The sequence below is a fragment of the Strix aluco genome, chromosome 2 (assembly GCF_031877795.1).
Source record: "Strix aluco isolate bStrAlu1 chromosome 2, bStrAlu1.hap1, whole genome shotgun sequence".
Taxonomy (NCBI): Eukaryota; Metazoa; Chordata; class Aves; order Strigiformes; family Strigidae; genus Strix; species Strix aluco.
Genome location: NC_133932.1, coordinates 55,838,817 through 55,855,267, shown reverse-complemented (window position 1 = coordinate 55,855,267; position 16,451 = coordinate 55,838,817). Strand labels below are relative to the sequence as shown.

The window sequence follows — 16,451 nt, the reverse complement described above, 5'->3', positions numbered from 1 at the left end:
ACCCTGATAATTCCTATGACTTTTAGTGAAAGGGATATTCTAATTTGCAAAACCTCACACATTAAATAATTATCAATAGCCAATTGCATTATATATATATTTTAACACCAAAGATGTAGCAAAGACTAGAAAATTGATTAAAAAGTGTAAATATTCTGCCAGAAACAATACAGAATCAGTTAGGCTTATAATGTGCTCTGGATAGAGTTTTTATGAAATTGTTGTGGATGACTTACAGAGCATCTATATTTCACAACGGTTCATCTTCTCACTTTCTTGCAAGAGACAGAATTTAAGGGAACTTTAAAAAAAGTAATAAACAGAAAAACATCCTCAGGAACATGTTACTAAAGGAAAGGGATTCAACTATGTTTCTTCAGTTGGAATTCCTTTTTCAGGCATGAATTCTACATAAAAGGCAAGTGATTTAAACAACTGGTACAAAGTAAGCCAAAAGTAAGATATAAGTAAACTCTGCTTAATGTTGCATACAAGTTAAGGTAACAGGTATCACATTTACAGTCATAGATAATAACTGTAAGGGCTTCCTGGCAGTAATATTTCTTGCCAAAGACTTTGGGTTTATGCTCAAGAGACAGGAAAAAAAAAAAATGCAGCTCGGTATTCATCACATGTGCCCTCTGTGTGCATTTAAATTATTCTCCATTTGCTCTAGGGACAGAAGTACTGCCCTTCACCTTTTTCAGCCCTGCAGAGACAAAAGGAGTTGCAACAGCATTAAAAGAATTTTGCAGCACAGTAACAATTACTGGGTATTTTGTATTGGTAACACCACATGACAAAGAAAAAAAAAACCCAGCCCAAGGCTTCAGCTGGCAACATGTACAGGACTGGCTCCTAGCAAAGGCATCTTTTCAAATTCAGCTGTGCAGACCTAGAAGTCACTGAAAGACAATACATTTGAAAATCCCAAGTGTCATTTTTCCTCCACCACTTCACAAAAGAAGTCTGAATGCCACTATGACATATCTGAAAGCAAAAAAATAGGTCTTGTTTACCTGGATTTGAGAAAGCCTGCACAATGCAAATACATAATTAGATGACTTTAAATGGATGATGGAAATGCATACATGAAAAGTGATACAAAACAGTGTGACACACAGTATAGGAAAACCCAAACTCATCTCACTGCAGGAAGGGCCACAGTCTTGACTTCAGTTCAGTCTAATTTACAGACTGGTAGGAACACAATGACAACTTTAATTTATAGCCAGAAATGCTGTTCTAGCACTAAAGGATTTAAATACTCTTCAGCCATTATGGATCCTCTCCGTAAGTAAAATATATGATTCCGTTCAGCATCACAGACAATAAAAAAAAATTGTCCAAATTCATGTAGAAAGGCTCAATAAATGGAGACTCCCCAATTTTTCATATCAAGGAATGCTTTCAAAGACTACAGTGCTGTCAGGTAATTTAAGATTTTCAAGGACCACTTCTGATGCCATGAATCACCTGTACTGGGACAACTATTCTCCATTAGAGCACTCACAGCAGGGAGAGTTTCCCCAAAAAAGTAATTAGCCAGAAGGTAAATCATCAGCTGATCAGCAGTCAGATGGGACAAGAGCATCTCTTCTGTAAATAAATGTAAACAACTCACACTCCCCTTGTTAAATTTAGTAACAAAAGGATTTGATGGAGTTATGTCAATTACGGAGAAGGACTACACAGCTTGCTCTTTCTTACCCCTTTTCTTCTCTGTGATTCTGATGGAGATTAATTCTGCCCTGGTGCAACATTTTTATCATGTTAAATTCTCATAAATACAGATTTTGATATTGCTTCACATGGGCTGTGCTGTCATGCATGGAAAAACCCTGAACTGCAGATGCATTCTGGAAGATGACTGGTAAGGGGACAATAAAGTTCTCAACTTTGCATTTAATAAGTCTGTCTTCTTATGGCCCCAGAGTGAATTTCAGATTTGCATCAGTGTAAATCAGATCTCCTGAATACATTTCAAGACAAGGACACTAAAACAAAAATCTATAAATATTTATAGAAGAATTCATATTGATGCTCCTCATTAATTCTGAAAACAAAGCTCAGCACTAGCAACTTCGTTTCTTCCAGCCAGAGTATCCAACTGCAGGCTCGTGCAGCCACGAGAACACAAAGCAGCCCAGAACAATGCACCGGTAAAATCCTTTCCTGAAAGAAAAAACTGGGTGCCCTGAAGCTCAACAAACTGAGCAGGAGTTCACTTTCTGCTGAAGAGGGACTACAAACTGTCTCTGGAAAACCCACTGGCTTTTAATCCAAAACAGGCTGAGAACAGAATTAACTCATGGCCTTGTGTGACATCGCATGGGAGTAGGCAAAATCTTTTGCTGTTTGCTCCTGGATGATTTAGGCTTCTGTACATCATGGGCAAGCAAAAGCGAGGAATGCAACGCTCAGCTGTTACATGGTGCTGTACCTCCACTAGCAGCAGCCTCCGGTGTTCCTCCAACAGTCACCCCAGACAGGCAGCACCACGGCACTTCTACTCGGAGGTTACCAGGACACAGGTCAGCAGCTTCTTACTACCTCCTATTCCTGAGCTGAACTGAAGTGTTAAGATGCGCTGCCTGCCACCCAAATGACACCGAGAGCTATGCAGGTGTATGTCAGACGTATCTCCAGTGAAAATATGTCACTGAGATTATGTATCTTCTCAAGATCTGAATATCTCACCTCTCTCACTGGAGGGGCAGCTCCTGAGGTTCACGTTTACTTCTCATGGGTTACAACAAAACCCCTCTGATCATTGCTCCTTTGCAAGACACTGCAGCCAGCACAAGAAATAAGAGAATCATCAGCTGCAAGTCTGAAAGACATCAACCCTCCAGTAAAAAGCCAAGTCACGCTCTTTCTCTGTGACCACCTGTTTCTACCATTTGTCCAGATGCGCTCAGATGCTGGAACAGGCTATGAACCCGAGTACAAAAGCACTCACAAGGAAAGACCACAGAAACAGGCATCTGAGAGAGGAAGCAACCAGCTAATCAGGGGGTTCCCCAATTACTCTGCTTGCAAACCAACAAAATCTCAGATGTTCTGCCACAAGTTCCTCAGTACCATACTCTGCACTAAAATAAATCACTCGCTTTTATTTAAGATAACTTTCATAGAAATGGGAAGTATTTCCAACATTCAATATGTGCAGCTACAAAAGCCGACATTAAAGGGATACATAATCACAGTATGCAAATATTAATGACAGCCTGTACTGATATAGAACACGATAATTTACCACAGAGGTAAAAAAAAAAACCCCACACATATTTAAGGCCACAGTACCAATTAAAGGATGTTTTGCCCAGAGGGTCACTGGAATGTGAGACAATTTGCCAAGGGAAACAGAGGGTGTGGCCTCTGCACAAAGCTGGACTCAACATCTGTTTCAAGAGCCGGGACATATTTCAGCAAGAACAGGACCAGGCTGCAAGTACCTAAGGTTTTCTTCCTACACAATTTGTTTATGGGTTTCGTTTTCGTACAGATAGCACTATACACTATGTTCATTCAAGACCCCAACTAAAAACTATAAATATATTTCCAAGTTTTTAAGCAAGCTTAATACCCATCTATCAAACAATGATCTTCAGATTCTTTTCCACAGCTTGTGTTTAAACAACAAAGTGCTTTGCAAGCCTAGGGATATTTATTAATAGGACCAGACTGGAAAAAATACAGTAATCTACTCAAATGAGAATTTCAGCCTGCAAGGATACTGAATCCATACGCCAAGTCACGTATAGATGAGCATAAAAGGAGCTTTTTACCAACTAATGGAGAAAATAATAAACATTAAACAGCACCTAATTTAGGTCTCTAAATCAAATCTGACAACCCAGACAATGCAATGAACTTTCTAAATACATAAACCTTTGCAAATATTACACCCTTATCAACACCAAAAGAAAGTAACTGCAAGTTTCAGGAGATACAGACACTCAGGCCAAAGTTTGGGTGCTACACACCAGGTACCTGTAGACATACTTAGTCATTCAAGATGCTTGTTTTCAAAAATAATTTATCATCTACAGTAAACAAAAACAGTGAAGACTGGCTCTAATCTAGTGGAATTACACAGCATAGTAGCAGTCATAAAATCACAGGATCATCTACCTTCATGGCAGCATAGCAAAGGGGATTCATAATAAGATTCAGATACAGTAATGCACAAAAATATGTTATTTAAAAGTAAACAGTTCAATTGTATGATGAAATATCAAACAGCCTCCAGCATCATTTCCAAAGATTCATTCACCTGCTTCAAAAATGTAAAGCATCCAAGTATGAAATAACAGGAGACTATCTGACAGGTAGTTATGATCAGCACTTACTTTTGCTGCATACCTGAGGGCACTATAGCCTGAACAAACCCAAACTTTACTTACTTACGTTGCCCTTAGTAACTGAACACTACTACCATCTATTTAAGTACTGTTGTAATATTCAATTCCCTGCCAGCAGTTCCTAACGTTTTTTGATTTAGTAGAGGACATATTCAGGAAATCCTTTTAACTGTGCACTGTCGATAACACTTAGATAGTAATCATTAGAGAGAAAAACACTACTTATTTTTCATTTTGAGTCAGCCATGCCCAATAAGATTAGGGTATCTCCTAAGGGAGCATTAATATTCTGACACTCCTTTAGAGAAACTCAGTGTGAACCATGTGGATTCGTCAGCCAAGGCTTGCTACAGAAAGGTTGTCAGATTCTTCTTGTAAGCAATACAATGCATGCACACCTCCTTTATTCCCTAGACAAGAAAAAGCTATTTCACTGCATGGAGTGAGATGGCTTTCTATATTCCCAAATGTTGTAGAAACGCAGGAATAGTATGAAATTTGAACTCTGAGTACATCTTTTCCAAGTCACTGAAAGTTCAGCTGTATTTCTGCTGCAGGTACAGGTATTTCATTAGAACAAGAGCAGCAAAAAGTCCTTGCACAGGTATACTACTCACTGAACAACAGAGGTGCTTAGCAGACAAATGAAAGAAGTTCAAAGGTGTTCAAAAGACCCTGTAAGCATGACGTGTGAAACAGATTGTTTCTTAGGTGTCATTTTTATTTGAAATTTCAATTCTAAATAAATGAAATTTCAAAGAGCTGTAGCCAGCAAAACTACTTTACTATTTTTAAGTCAATAAAAACAAATCTCTCAAGAAAGTAACCTCCTTCACAGTACTATGCAGACACACATGCATAAAAGGTAACTGATTAGCAACTGAAGATACATAAAAGTAGAACGAACTATAAATATATCTGTGACCTCAATCATCTTCCATTTACACGGTTTCACTCTTCAGGCTCAAAGAAGTGTAAAAATGTGCCTGCAAATTTCTAAAAGGTTCCGGGAAACAGAACTGAAATACAAACCATCAGCCTGCAAGGAGAATATCAGCCACATGGAGTCCAACATTTTTACTGTATCACACCACCTTCACATCTGAACAACTTCTAAAGTTGTTTCCACATGCCAATTCTTTTAGGGAGAGATGTATTTCTGCAGAAAAGTAAATAATAAAAAAAAGGACCAGAGAAGAGCCCTACTCAAAAATCACCAAAAAAGGACATGACAGAGACCGAGATCCTCAATTCTCAGCACTTCATCTGCATGGCTAACCTTCCTTCCAAGCACAGGTTGCCGATTTTGGCCATGCATGACCTTGCTGCTCAGACAGACTTCCTCAGCACTGTGAGCACAAAACCTCATCCATCTGGCATCTTTATGAAGGACTGTTGCTGGTTGATTAAATACCCTCTTGGAGAAGCACAATCAGTGTAAATTGTACCGGGGAAGCATACCACCACATCAGAGCCAAATAATCTCCGAATAAAAACGCTGAAGCTCCACTCACATGGAGTTTTATTAAGCAGCATCTTTGTCAGTACTATTACAAGAACTGTAATTGGAGTGATAGATTACACTGTGCAATGACAGACTGAGAAATCGAATTAAAGGGAAGCTTTACAACCTGCTGTCTACACACAGAGTGGCCACTTTCCCCATACTTTAGGCCACCTCTCTTCCTGGCCAGTATCTGGGGGCAGACTAATACGACCACATCAGCATGGCTCTACACCTGACCTAGCAAGCCTTGCCAAACTCAACCTGCATCTGCTCCCATCTTTTCTACTGCACACATGAGAGGAAGGACATTCATATCCATGTGTGCGGAAAGCCCCAGGAATACATCAAGAGTTCAAGGGGTGTAAAAAATATGACCTGATCTGAATTGAAATCTACTTTCTGCAACTTTTTAAAAGCCTGTGACACACAAAAGAGCTCTTCCCTTCCTGTCTTCCCCTCATCCTGGCTCTTGGGCATTAACTCACAGCCACTTTACAGAGCAGATAAAAGCCGGCTGGACTCACTTCAGGTTCCATCAGTCCCAATCAAAGCTTGACCTTCGTATTGACTATTAAGCAACAAATAGTGCTCGTTTCCTATATTTATATATGCTCTTTAGAGACTAGCAATAAAAGCACTTTCAAAAGCTGCAGAAGTGTAAGCATGAATCATCACCATCACTGGGAATTTCACCCAAATTAAGAATGATCAGTCTCAAGAGTGATCAGCAAATATTCCTCCAACAAAACATCCAACATGCATGAGGTCAGCGTAAGTCCCTGATGAATAAAATCTGAGAGTCAGATGCCAGAAATCTGACATTTAACCATTCCTCTGCTGCTAACTGCCTCTTCTGTAGCTTGCTTATCTGATCAAGTTGGAAGTTTTCTTCACAATTTCCTAATTTGAAAACAATACCTACAGAGTGTTTTAATTTTTCTGAACAAGCTAACTCTGCCTTTGAGCACTCAGAATATGAGAAAATAAGCAGCTACCTCCTGTGGAGCAGAGATGTTCTAGTTTTAGACCCTGGTGGGCAAGAACTTAATTCTCATGTTGAGCACTGTCTGAATCCCACAGACTGCTCCACCTCACCAAACCTAACTGCAAACGTACATTATGGTTGATCTGGATATGCATTGGTCTGCTCCGCTCCTGCGCTGCTTCTTGCTGGTGAGCCCATTGGGAAGACAGAGAAAACAGACAAATGGTCTAGGTGAAGGCAGCACACTTATCAGTCCTGCAAGATAAATTACTTATAGGATTTACTACAATCACAGTAATAAACACGGTCTGCTTGCGGCATGTAATTTTGTTGTTAAAACCCGTGAGTGGCTGAAGGCTCAAGTCATCAGGCAACGTGTCTTGAAATCAGAAAGGGAAGCAACTCTCTTTAAAAGTGGATTCTTGCAAAACGCAAGCAAGCCCACAAGAGGATGTCAGTGCTTGGGTCCTCCTCCTGAGGAGATTTTGCAGTTCTAGCTTACAGTTTTACAGCATCATCAACCAATCTCACTATTCCACTTTGTTATGAGTAACAATTGGCATTACAACTAGAATATTGGAGGAAAACTTCTATTATCCTCTTTTTAACTCCCTCTGTGCTCCGCAAGGCATTCTGTGTTTCACTAGTGTCGTAGTTTCCCTTGCAAACTGTTTCTTTTGTTTTCTCCATCCTTCCACGGAGACTGACGGATTTAAGATGGTAAGAGCAAGCAGCAAGTCTGCCTGCCACACCAGCAAAGGGTCAGCTGGGTGCAGGCTGAGCCAACACACAAGACAAGACAATACCCCAAATACTGCTGGAGGCAGGGAAAAACCCTTCTTTTCCCAAAATAATCTCTGACATGTGAATTGGAGGTGACTTCATTATCAGCGATAGATTCAGAGGCTTAGACCAACTCATAGTTGTGTCCTCCAGGGACCCACACGTCACCTCCACACCAGCTGCCAGAACTCCTGGTTCCTGGCCTCAAGGAAGAGTCTCACATCTTGTCTTCAGATGAATCCCGCACAGTACCCCACAGGTCATGGCAGCCACTTCCAAAGCCCAGCTCCTCCCCATTTTCTCATATTCCCTGGTTAAAGACAGCCAGAGTTTCTTCATCAGGGCCAATGTCCTTCCCCTTCAGGGAAATCTCTTCTGGTAAATGTTTCAAGACAAAACAAGATTAAAGATGCTACACCAAGATTAAAATGGCTAGATCCAAACCAGAACATACTTCAAGCTTCCTGCTTTGGCCCACTGAGGGGCTGGTTGGTTGGGCAACACCCAAGGCTATTTTGAGTCTTTTCTTCACATATGCAAAAAACTACATTTCAAGTTACCAATGGGTCTCTTAAAATAAAGTAAGTACAATATTGCTTTCTGCTGTTTTAGCCAAAATACATGAAGCAGCTTTTAATTCCCCCTGTAACTGCTGCTAAGATGAAAAAAATCCCATATGAATTTAGGAACCAACAGGAAGAAATCTCAAGTCAGAAAGGTGACCATCTCTCTTAATGAAATAATTTGAAAAATGTTCCTGGAACATCTGGAGATCTTATTATCAGTTATAAACACCATAATACCAGAAACAGCTTGTAAATCAGAGTGAATTCAGCCAGATGATTAGTGGGCAGGTAAAACTAACCTAGGTCTAAAAATTAAAGGGTACGGCTTGGCCAGACAACATACAGCAAAAATGAGATATTATTTAACTTTCTACAAGTTTTCGTAAAAATACTATATAGATATAAATATCAGAAAGGGAGAAGAGGTCTCTGGGCTGGTGAAAAGATATTAGGAGGAAAAAAAATCATTTCTGTGACTCAATGCAGGTGTAACACTTATTTTTTTCCTCCCACCCCTCCCCTTTTTTTTTTTAACCTACTCTCCTTTAGTAAGGTATTTTTATTCATTTTCAGCTGGCTGATTTCTTTTAACTTACTTTTCACTGAAAAAAAAGTTTTAGCTGGTTACCTCTTTGCCTCCTGGAGCTTTCTGGGGAGTCAACACCAATGCTGAGTTCAAAGGGTAACTGTGAAATAATTATCAGTCATCCCACTCACATTTAATATACGCTGGATCAAACACGCTATAGGTTATGCAGTCATCTCCACAGATGTTACCGTCTTAAATTATTAAGTCTTTGTTTGTATAAGCTATGTTTGCAAATATACTATGAAGTTTCAGAATCATGATGGCATCCCTGATGACTTATGGCTACATTATGACGCTGCACTGGCAGCGGCACACTGCAGAGCCAAGGAGCTGGTATAGAGGATCCAATGTCCAAACCATACAAGTTTCAGAAGCTTACTCTCAAGCTGACTTGGTCCTGAGGCTCAGATACTCTCCAGACACTGGGGAGCACCACGAGCACATCCCCTGGTTCAGGATCACCTGAACAAACGCTGTCTCCCCCGTGCTCCAGGACTGCCCCAAGACATGAACCAAGGCACACGAACGGGGAACACTGGGAGATTTCCTTCAAAAGTGCACTGCTGATCTGAACCAAGATGCTACTGCAGATGCTTCCTTATGCACTTTTATGAAAATCATGAAACTTTAATTATCGGTCCTGAAAAATCAGCAGAAAAGCCCACCGCAGAAATCACTATAATTTTTTCTGCCGATAAATTGCTGTTAAATACTATAACACTGTACAATTTTTACTTCACAGTTATCAAAGCAATCCAAGAACTTGATTTGTATTTACACCACACAATTATTCAAAGTTAACGAGAATGGTACTAAGTTACATTTAAGCAGTAATTACGAAGGCCTCAATCCAACAAAGCTCTAAAGTCTTAGCTTATCTTCAGGTCAACAAGCATTTGTTTTCAATTAGGCTATTCATAGACTTCACATCAAGCGTATGCACGGATAACGGCGCAGCCTCCAGATCCATACTGTGCAAACAAACCTGTAACATCACCTGCAAAGAACACTTACCTCCTAGATGTATATATGCATTGATACTTTATTATTGAATTATATCTTAAAATAGTAAAAAATATTTTAAAGTATTCTTAGGTGCACAATTTCCCCTTTGCTTCAATACACAGCAATCAAAGAGCAGTGGTTTTGCAACAGTGGTAATGGTCATTGGAGATGGCTGGCCACCCTGCTTTTTCCTCTGCATAGCTGCTGACCTGAATTTAAGACACCACCTGCTGCCGGCAAGAAAAGGGACTGATACCCAATTGACACAAACCATAATGTGTTTGTAACTACTAGTTAATGGTAGACTGACAAGCATAATCACAGGAAGTAATAAAAGTTTCATGGAGCTCGCATGCGACCTGACTGTCACTGGTCTCTTGTGTCTAAATACGAAGGGGGCAATTGCCCTATTGAAAGAAGATGCTCCAACTCATTTGATGCATGATAACTAGTTTCCCAGTGAAATCACTATCACTATTCATACATGATACAAACTGTATTTGCTTCTGTGTAACTGTTTTAGCCAACATGTCCTTACCTTTAAAAGCTGTAGTATTACTACAATAGCTGAATGCACTAATACCTACTGTTGAGTGGGTATAAGAGTATTTACAAAGACAGACATTACACCTCCCCCCAAAAATAAAATCCCAAACAACCTCTTCTACTCTAAACTGTTACGATTTAAAAAACAGGCATAAAAAGAAACTTAATTTCACGGCCAATACTGAAGGAATCAAAGTGAACCGAGGGAGAAAAGCACATCGCAGTGTATCCCATAAGCAATACACTTCCCAACCCATCCTTGCAGCGCTAGCTGCCGTTCTCACCAGGACCAGAAAAAGCAAGCCTGCTCTGACTGGCAATTCCCACATAACTTCATCAACAGCAATAAAATTATTCATTATTTACATGAGTGTAAACGAGAGCAGCATCAGACCTCGCATGCTAGCGTTTATTTATGACTTCAGGAGAGGAGACAGCTGGTTGCTTTTATGCGGCTTTTTTTTTTTTTTTTTTTTCCCCTGCCCGAGCAACCGAGAAAATGCTCCTAATAAGGCTGGTAGAAAGGAAGTGGCTTCTCAGCAGCACAACCTCCAGTGAAGGAAATAATTAAATACGGTGTTATTATCTCAAATGCAGCGGTAGCGGTGCCGGAACCAGTTACCGAGAGCACTTCTGGTGCCGGGGGCTCGCCCCGCCACTCTGCCTGCGAGCCTGGGGACCGGGCTGCGGGGCGGGACCGGGCTCCCAGGGCTCCCCTAAAGCGCATCCTCACGCGGGAGCGTCCCGGCTCCTCGCGGGGGGAGGCTGCACCGGCACGGCTTGCGCGGGCTGCAGCCCAGCCTCCCCGCGCTCTTGTTATTAACATTAAAATAAACGTATTTTCGTGTCACCTCCAGCAAAGCGCGAAACTCCGGCAGCGGGAAGCGGAGGGAAGCCCCCGGGCGCGGCGGGGCGCGGGGTCCCCGCCGCGGCAGGACGGACACCGGCCTCCCCCAGACCCGCCGCTCACCCTTGTGCGCGCCGGCGGGCGGGCGGACAAACGGACGCACCCGCCCGCCCGTCCCCCGGCACACGTGGGCGCACAGTCGCCCGCGGCCCCGCCGGCCGAGCCCCGCGGCCGCGGCGAGCCCCTTCCCGCCCCGGCACTCACCGCGTAGCGCAGCGCCGGCCTCTCGCTGAACACCGAGTCCCCCATGGGCGCGGGCGGGCGGAGGGGCCGCTCCCTCCACACGGCGCGGCGGCGGCGCTGGGCGCTGCTCTGCCCTCAGACGGCGGCGGCGGGGGGCTCTCGGCCGGCAGCCTCCGGGCCCCAGCGCCCCTCCTCGCAACTTCTGCCTCCAGCCCGTCACCTCCCCTCCGCGGCAGCCCGCAGCCCCTCGGCGGAGCCGGGCGGCGGCAGCAGGAGCAGGAGGTGGCGGCGGCGGTGGAGGAGGCGCCGCCGCTCCCCCGCGCCGCTGGAGGGGCGGCGGTTTCAGTCCTCCCGCCCAGCGCCGGTGACACCCCGCGGCGCGGCCGCTCTCCCGCCCGGCCGCCTCCCCCCGCGGCGCTCAGCCCGGCCGCACCTGCGAGGTGGCGGGGGGAGCCCTCCGGCGGCTCTGTGCCCAGCTGGGGCCGTCCCGCGCGGCCCCCCAGGCCCGCTCACGGCCCGCCGGGCCAGGCGCCCCGCGGCCCCCCAGGCCCCCCGCCCTTCCCTCCCGGGCGGCCCCGTCCCTCATCCCCCGGGCAAAGCACCCGGGCGGCCCCTCGCAGCACCTGGAGCTCGGCGGGGCAGCCCCGGCCCCTCCTCGCTCCTGCAAGCGAGGACCTAAAGGTTAAGGAGAGAGGGACAAATAAAGCTAACTTTCTACTGCAGGTTTTTATCATGCGTGATTTGGGAGGACTGGCTCACGATTGCTGAACACGTAGGCTTTGAAAAATGAAACCCTATTTCACGGCCTAGTCGTTATTTTATGAATGCGTATTTACACAAACGGTAGAAGATGAAACCAGTTCTGAAGGAAAATTGCATTCTGCTGTGTTATAATTAGTAGTGACTTCTGTGTGACTTGCCTAGGGAGAGTGGCAACTCCTCCAATGGAAGTGTTTAAAAATACATAAACCTCCCTCTGCTAGGCATGACCTCAGCAGAGTGAGGCTAGGGACAGGTTAGATGATTTCCTGACCCACCTTCCATCTTTTTAATCTTTTTTTCAGTTACTCTCAGTCGTTTTCTGAGGAAGTGGCCTTATTCTAGTGCTGCATGACGTATAGGAAATTAATGAGTTTTACTATTTCTGACCTACAGTCTAGGCAAACCTGTTACCAGCACATTGGATTATCTCTAAACAAAGGTAACATAGTTCTTTTCTTCTGGGGAAAAATAAAAGGTATTTTAGGAAAAAAATATAAAACAACTCAAAATACATCCTAGAAAGATAAATCAGTTGAGCCAAAGTTTTTATATGCTCTGATGATGATGTACTGTACCCAACAAACTTCCAGTTATGGATCTTCCATGGATCCTAATTGCTATTGCAGAGGAAATCATCTTTAAGAGTTCCCATGGACAGGGAGGTAATTTTCAATTAACTTTGGGCGGACAAAGAATACAATATCTGCATTTACCCATAAAGTCCATTTTTGTCTCTTGGGTGAACAATCTGTTCTAGTCCCCTTCCTGGAAAACGAGGCAGGGTAGATACTTTAGCAGTTGCAGAGCATATATTGGAAAGCAGTACCCAACAGAAAGAAATTTTACGTATCAAACATTTCAAACCATCAGGACCTTCAAGCAGGCAGGCAAGACAAAACAAAACAAAAAGGATCCGAGTGCCTGATTTTCCCTTCTGGTTCTGCTTTTTATTTATGTCCAGGAGATATTTCAACCTGAGAACTCTCCATATGCTCTGACTTCAAACGTTGTTTTGCCTCTGCTCTGCAGGTATAGGATTTGACCACAGAAAGCAACAGCAATCAGGTGAACAAGATTGGGAAGAGGTGTATAGTATTTCTAACCCTCAAGCTCTATAGCATCACCGCCTTCTTTTTAGCTGTATCTTCTGAAAAGGATCAATGCAAAAGGAAATGCTAAACACCAGAAAAGGCTAGGATTAAAACATGGGGGGTATGTTTCAATAAACACCCCAAAGTGAAAAGAATAGTACAGAGGAGACCAGAAACCCCCAGCTGGAAGGTACAGAAGAAAAAGACTAGTGAAAGGAAAGATGCGAAACTTGGAGGAAACAGACTAGTTTAGGAAAAGGGAAAAAACCATAAAGCCAGGAAAGTGAAGAATACCCCAGAGGGAGAAGCCAGAGAGGGGAAGGACTTAAAGGTGAAGTTTTGCAGGTTGAACTCATCTGACCTAGCAATTCATTGCCACCGGAAAGGAGAGTCGGGCTCCCACAACCCTCTTCATCCTCCGCTCCCAGCCGCACGTTGCCACCGCCTCCCTTCCCTCTGCCTCCGTGCTTGTCACAAACCCATACAGCAAATGGAGCACGCAGTTGTCTTCCCGTTTTGCAGGCTGAATCAGCTCCCTGAGGGAGGAGATGAGTGCCAGAGCTGGCACAAAGGAAAGAGGGAGGTTGTCTAGTTGGGAGCGGCATACTGGGGGCAGAAGAGGAGCGTGCATGGAAGTACCTTTGCAATAGTGAGAGGTGCTTACATTGGTGCAGCTAAGATTAAAAATAAAGAATATGCAAACAGGAAAATGTCATAGAACTTTTTCTGGTGACAAGGAAAGAGTTATGGGCAAAAACTTACGGTTTTGGGGGGTGTCAACCCAGAAAAATGCAAGTTTACTAAATGCACTTTTTTTTCTGTCCACACAATTCTTTTCATTTATAAAATCTTAAATGATTTGGTAAGTTGCAGCTATCTGAAATTTCATAGTACAGTTCAAGATTTTTGTGTACCTAGTAACAAAGTTTAAAAGTAACTGCTAATTACAGAAGGTGTTTTCAAAGGCCAGACCTTAAAACAAAAGCTTCCTGGATTTTAAAAGCAAGTTATTGTGGCTGTGACTAGAAAGCTCGCTTATACTGTATTTATGGTGGCCAAGGAGTCTATGTGACTTCAAATTGCACAGGATTTGGAGCACACCCCTGGTCTGCAATGAGCACTAACCGACTCAGTTGTACTACTCAGTCACTCGCAATCATCCGTCCCTCTTTTAAGCCACTTAGCATCTGGGGTTAACATACGGATCTTTCAAGGCAGTTCTGACTATCTTTTCAGGTTCCTTCCTTATTCACATTCATTTATGATTCCTCCCAAATTTTCTTCCTCCTTTATTTACATGATAATAGGCACCCAAGGAATGCATGCAGCTCACTTTGGGAAGTGTGAACCTTCCAGGTCAGCTTCTCTTAACATGTAATACAAAGCACAACAGTTAATTTCCTGCATATCACTCCAAGGCTACTCAATCAAGAAAAAAACAATATAAACTGGAAAATTTTAAGTAATTAATTTTAAATAATTTCTGGTTTATGAGGTACGGCTTCCTTGCATTTTTTTTTAATGCTTTCCATGATTCGCATTGTGGTTGATGCTCATACTGCTTTAAGAGGCTGTAATGCATGCTTTACACCTGCAAATGTAGATTACAGTAAAACCTTCACTCCTTCTGTCCTATTTATCATTTGATGTTGACAACAGCAAAGAAGAATGAACAATGTTTCAGCTAAAATTTAGTTGCTTTCAACACAGCAGCTGGAAAATGAGTAGGTAATTGAATTTTACTGTGTTGATCATTAATGAGGCCAGATTTTGTTTTTCCCATGTTATTCTATGAACCAAGTGCTTTCTCAGCACTAACTGCTCTTAAACAAAGGAAACTAGCTATACAGTTGCAGATAGCACACAGTTATGAAACTGGGGAGAAGTGACTTCTCCACTTCTCTGCCATGACTCCTGGAACTAGTGACTCAAGCTGTCTGATCTCACATTGGATGAGGTAGGAAAAAGTTTCCAAATCCACCCTGTTATGGGAGGGAAGACAGCTTAATCCTTATGGCAGTAATAGATTTGTCTCACCTAAATGTAAACATCTACAACCTGCACCTTGGCTTACCAGTCTAGGCTCCCCTAGTCTGTAGGAAGAAACAGACACATCTGGTGGGCAATTTATGTCATTCCAAGTCGACATCTAAAATAGGTCACATAAATTGAAGTGCCTACTTCACTCCCCTGGGAGTCCATGACAATTAGTTCAGATGTCTGCCCTTCAGGCATCTGCAGCTAAGTGAGAGGAAGCCCACCTGGGAGCGGAGCTATGGGATCAGCCTTTAAATCTCACTTCGACTTTCAGAAAAGTCCTTAATAGTCTCAGTGTCTTGATTCTTTTCATTCCAGAACACAAGGGCTACCGTACTTATTGGGTGACAAAACAGTCAACATCTTCAGGTGAAAAAGCTTCAAGCAAGCATGAAGGTCTTGTTTTGTTTGACCTTTCTAACAGCACATGAAGGCAGCTTCCACACAGAGCTAACTCCAAATCTGGAAAAGACTTGCCTCTGTGGCTGCTGAACCAGGGCCAAGAGTGATACTGGCAGCACACTTCTTCCTCGGGGAATTAGCACTTTTCTTATTCTGGCCAAATGTTCATTCGGTCATTGCAAGTTACAGTTTAAGTCTATTTCCCAAAAAGAAGAGAGAGAAAAGATGACAGACAAGTAAATTAAATGCATAAATCTCTACAAACAAAAACTAGAAACTAAGGAATCAGAATGTAGGGATAATACACTGCAAAAATCCTTTGTTCCAAGCTAACAACTTTTTTCTTTTTTTTGAAGTATTTATTTGCTACCTATCAAAATATGTTGATAGCTTCTCACCAGTTTGTAACAGAACTAAGGGAAACAGTACTTAATGCCCATGAAGAATGAAGTGCCATCTCACTCGTGGAGATGCTTTTTCACAACAGTGATATAAATCTCCTTAGACAAAATAAATCCTATTTACAAAGAAATCGATCGCTGTAATTTCCTAGATGTCTGAAACCCCTTTATACAAGATCTAAGGCACTAGAAGAGCATGACACTGTTACAGCTCTCGAGGAGCACAGCTGCCCAAGTGTTGCTCACACCGGTGGAGGGGAAGTTAGCGCTTTATTCCTCAGGAGCAGATACAAAGCAGCCTGTGTTCCCCAGACACAAAC

At 43.0% G+C, this 16,451-nt stretch overlaps 1 protein-coding gene across 3 annotated transcripts in view; it reads right to left on the bottom strand.

Annotated features, from left to right (window-relative positions):
* Positions 1–16,451, bottom strand: part of ARHGAP6 (Rho GTPase activating protein 6) — a 331,846-nt gene that overhangs the window by 154,347 nt on the left and 161,048 nt on the right. The window contains exon 1 of one of the 3 annotated variants that reach the window (XM_074814836.1): positions 11,460–11,632. The exons of the other annotated variants lie outside the window; for them this stretch is intronic. Coding sequence (XP_074670937.1) covers positions 11,460–11,504 — 45 coding nt within the window. The 5' untranslated portion in view covers positions 11,505–11,632. Of the gene's footprint in view, positions 1–11,459; positions 11,633–16,451 lie in introns of those variants that run through there. 3 annotated transcript variants of the gene reach the window in all.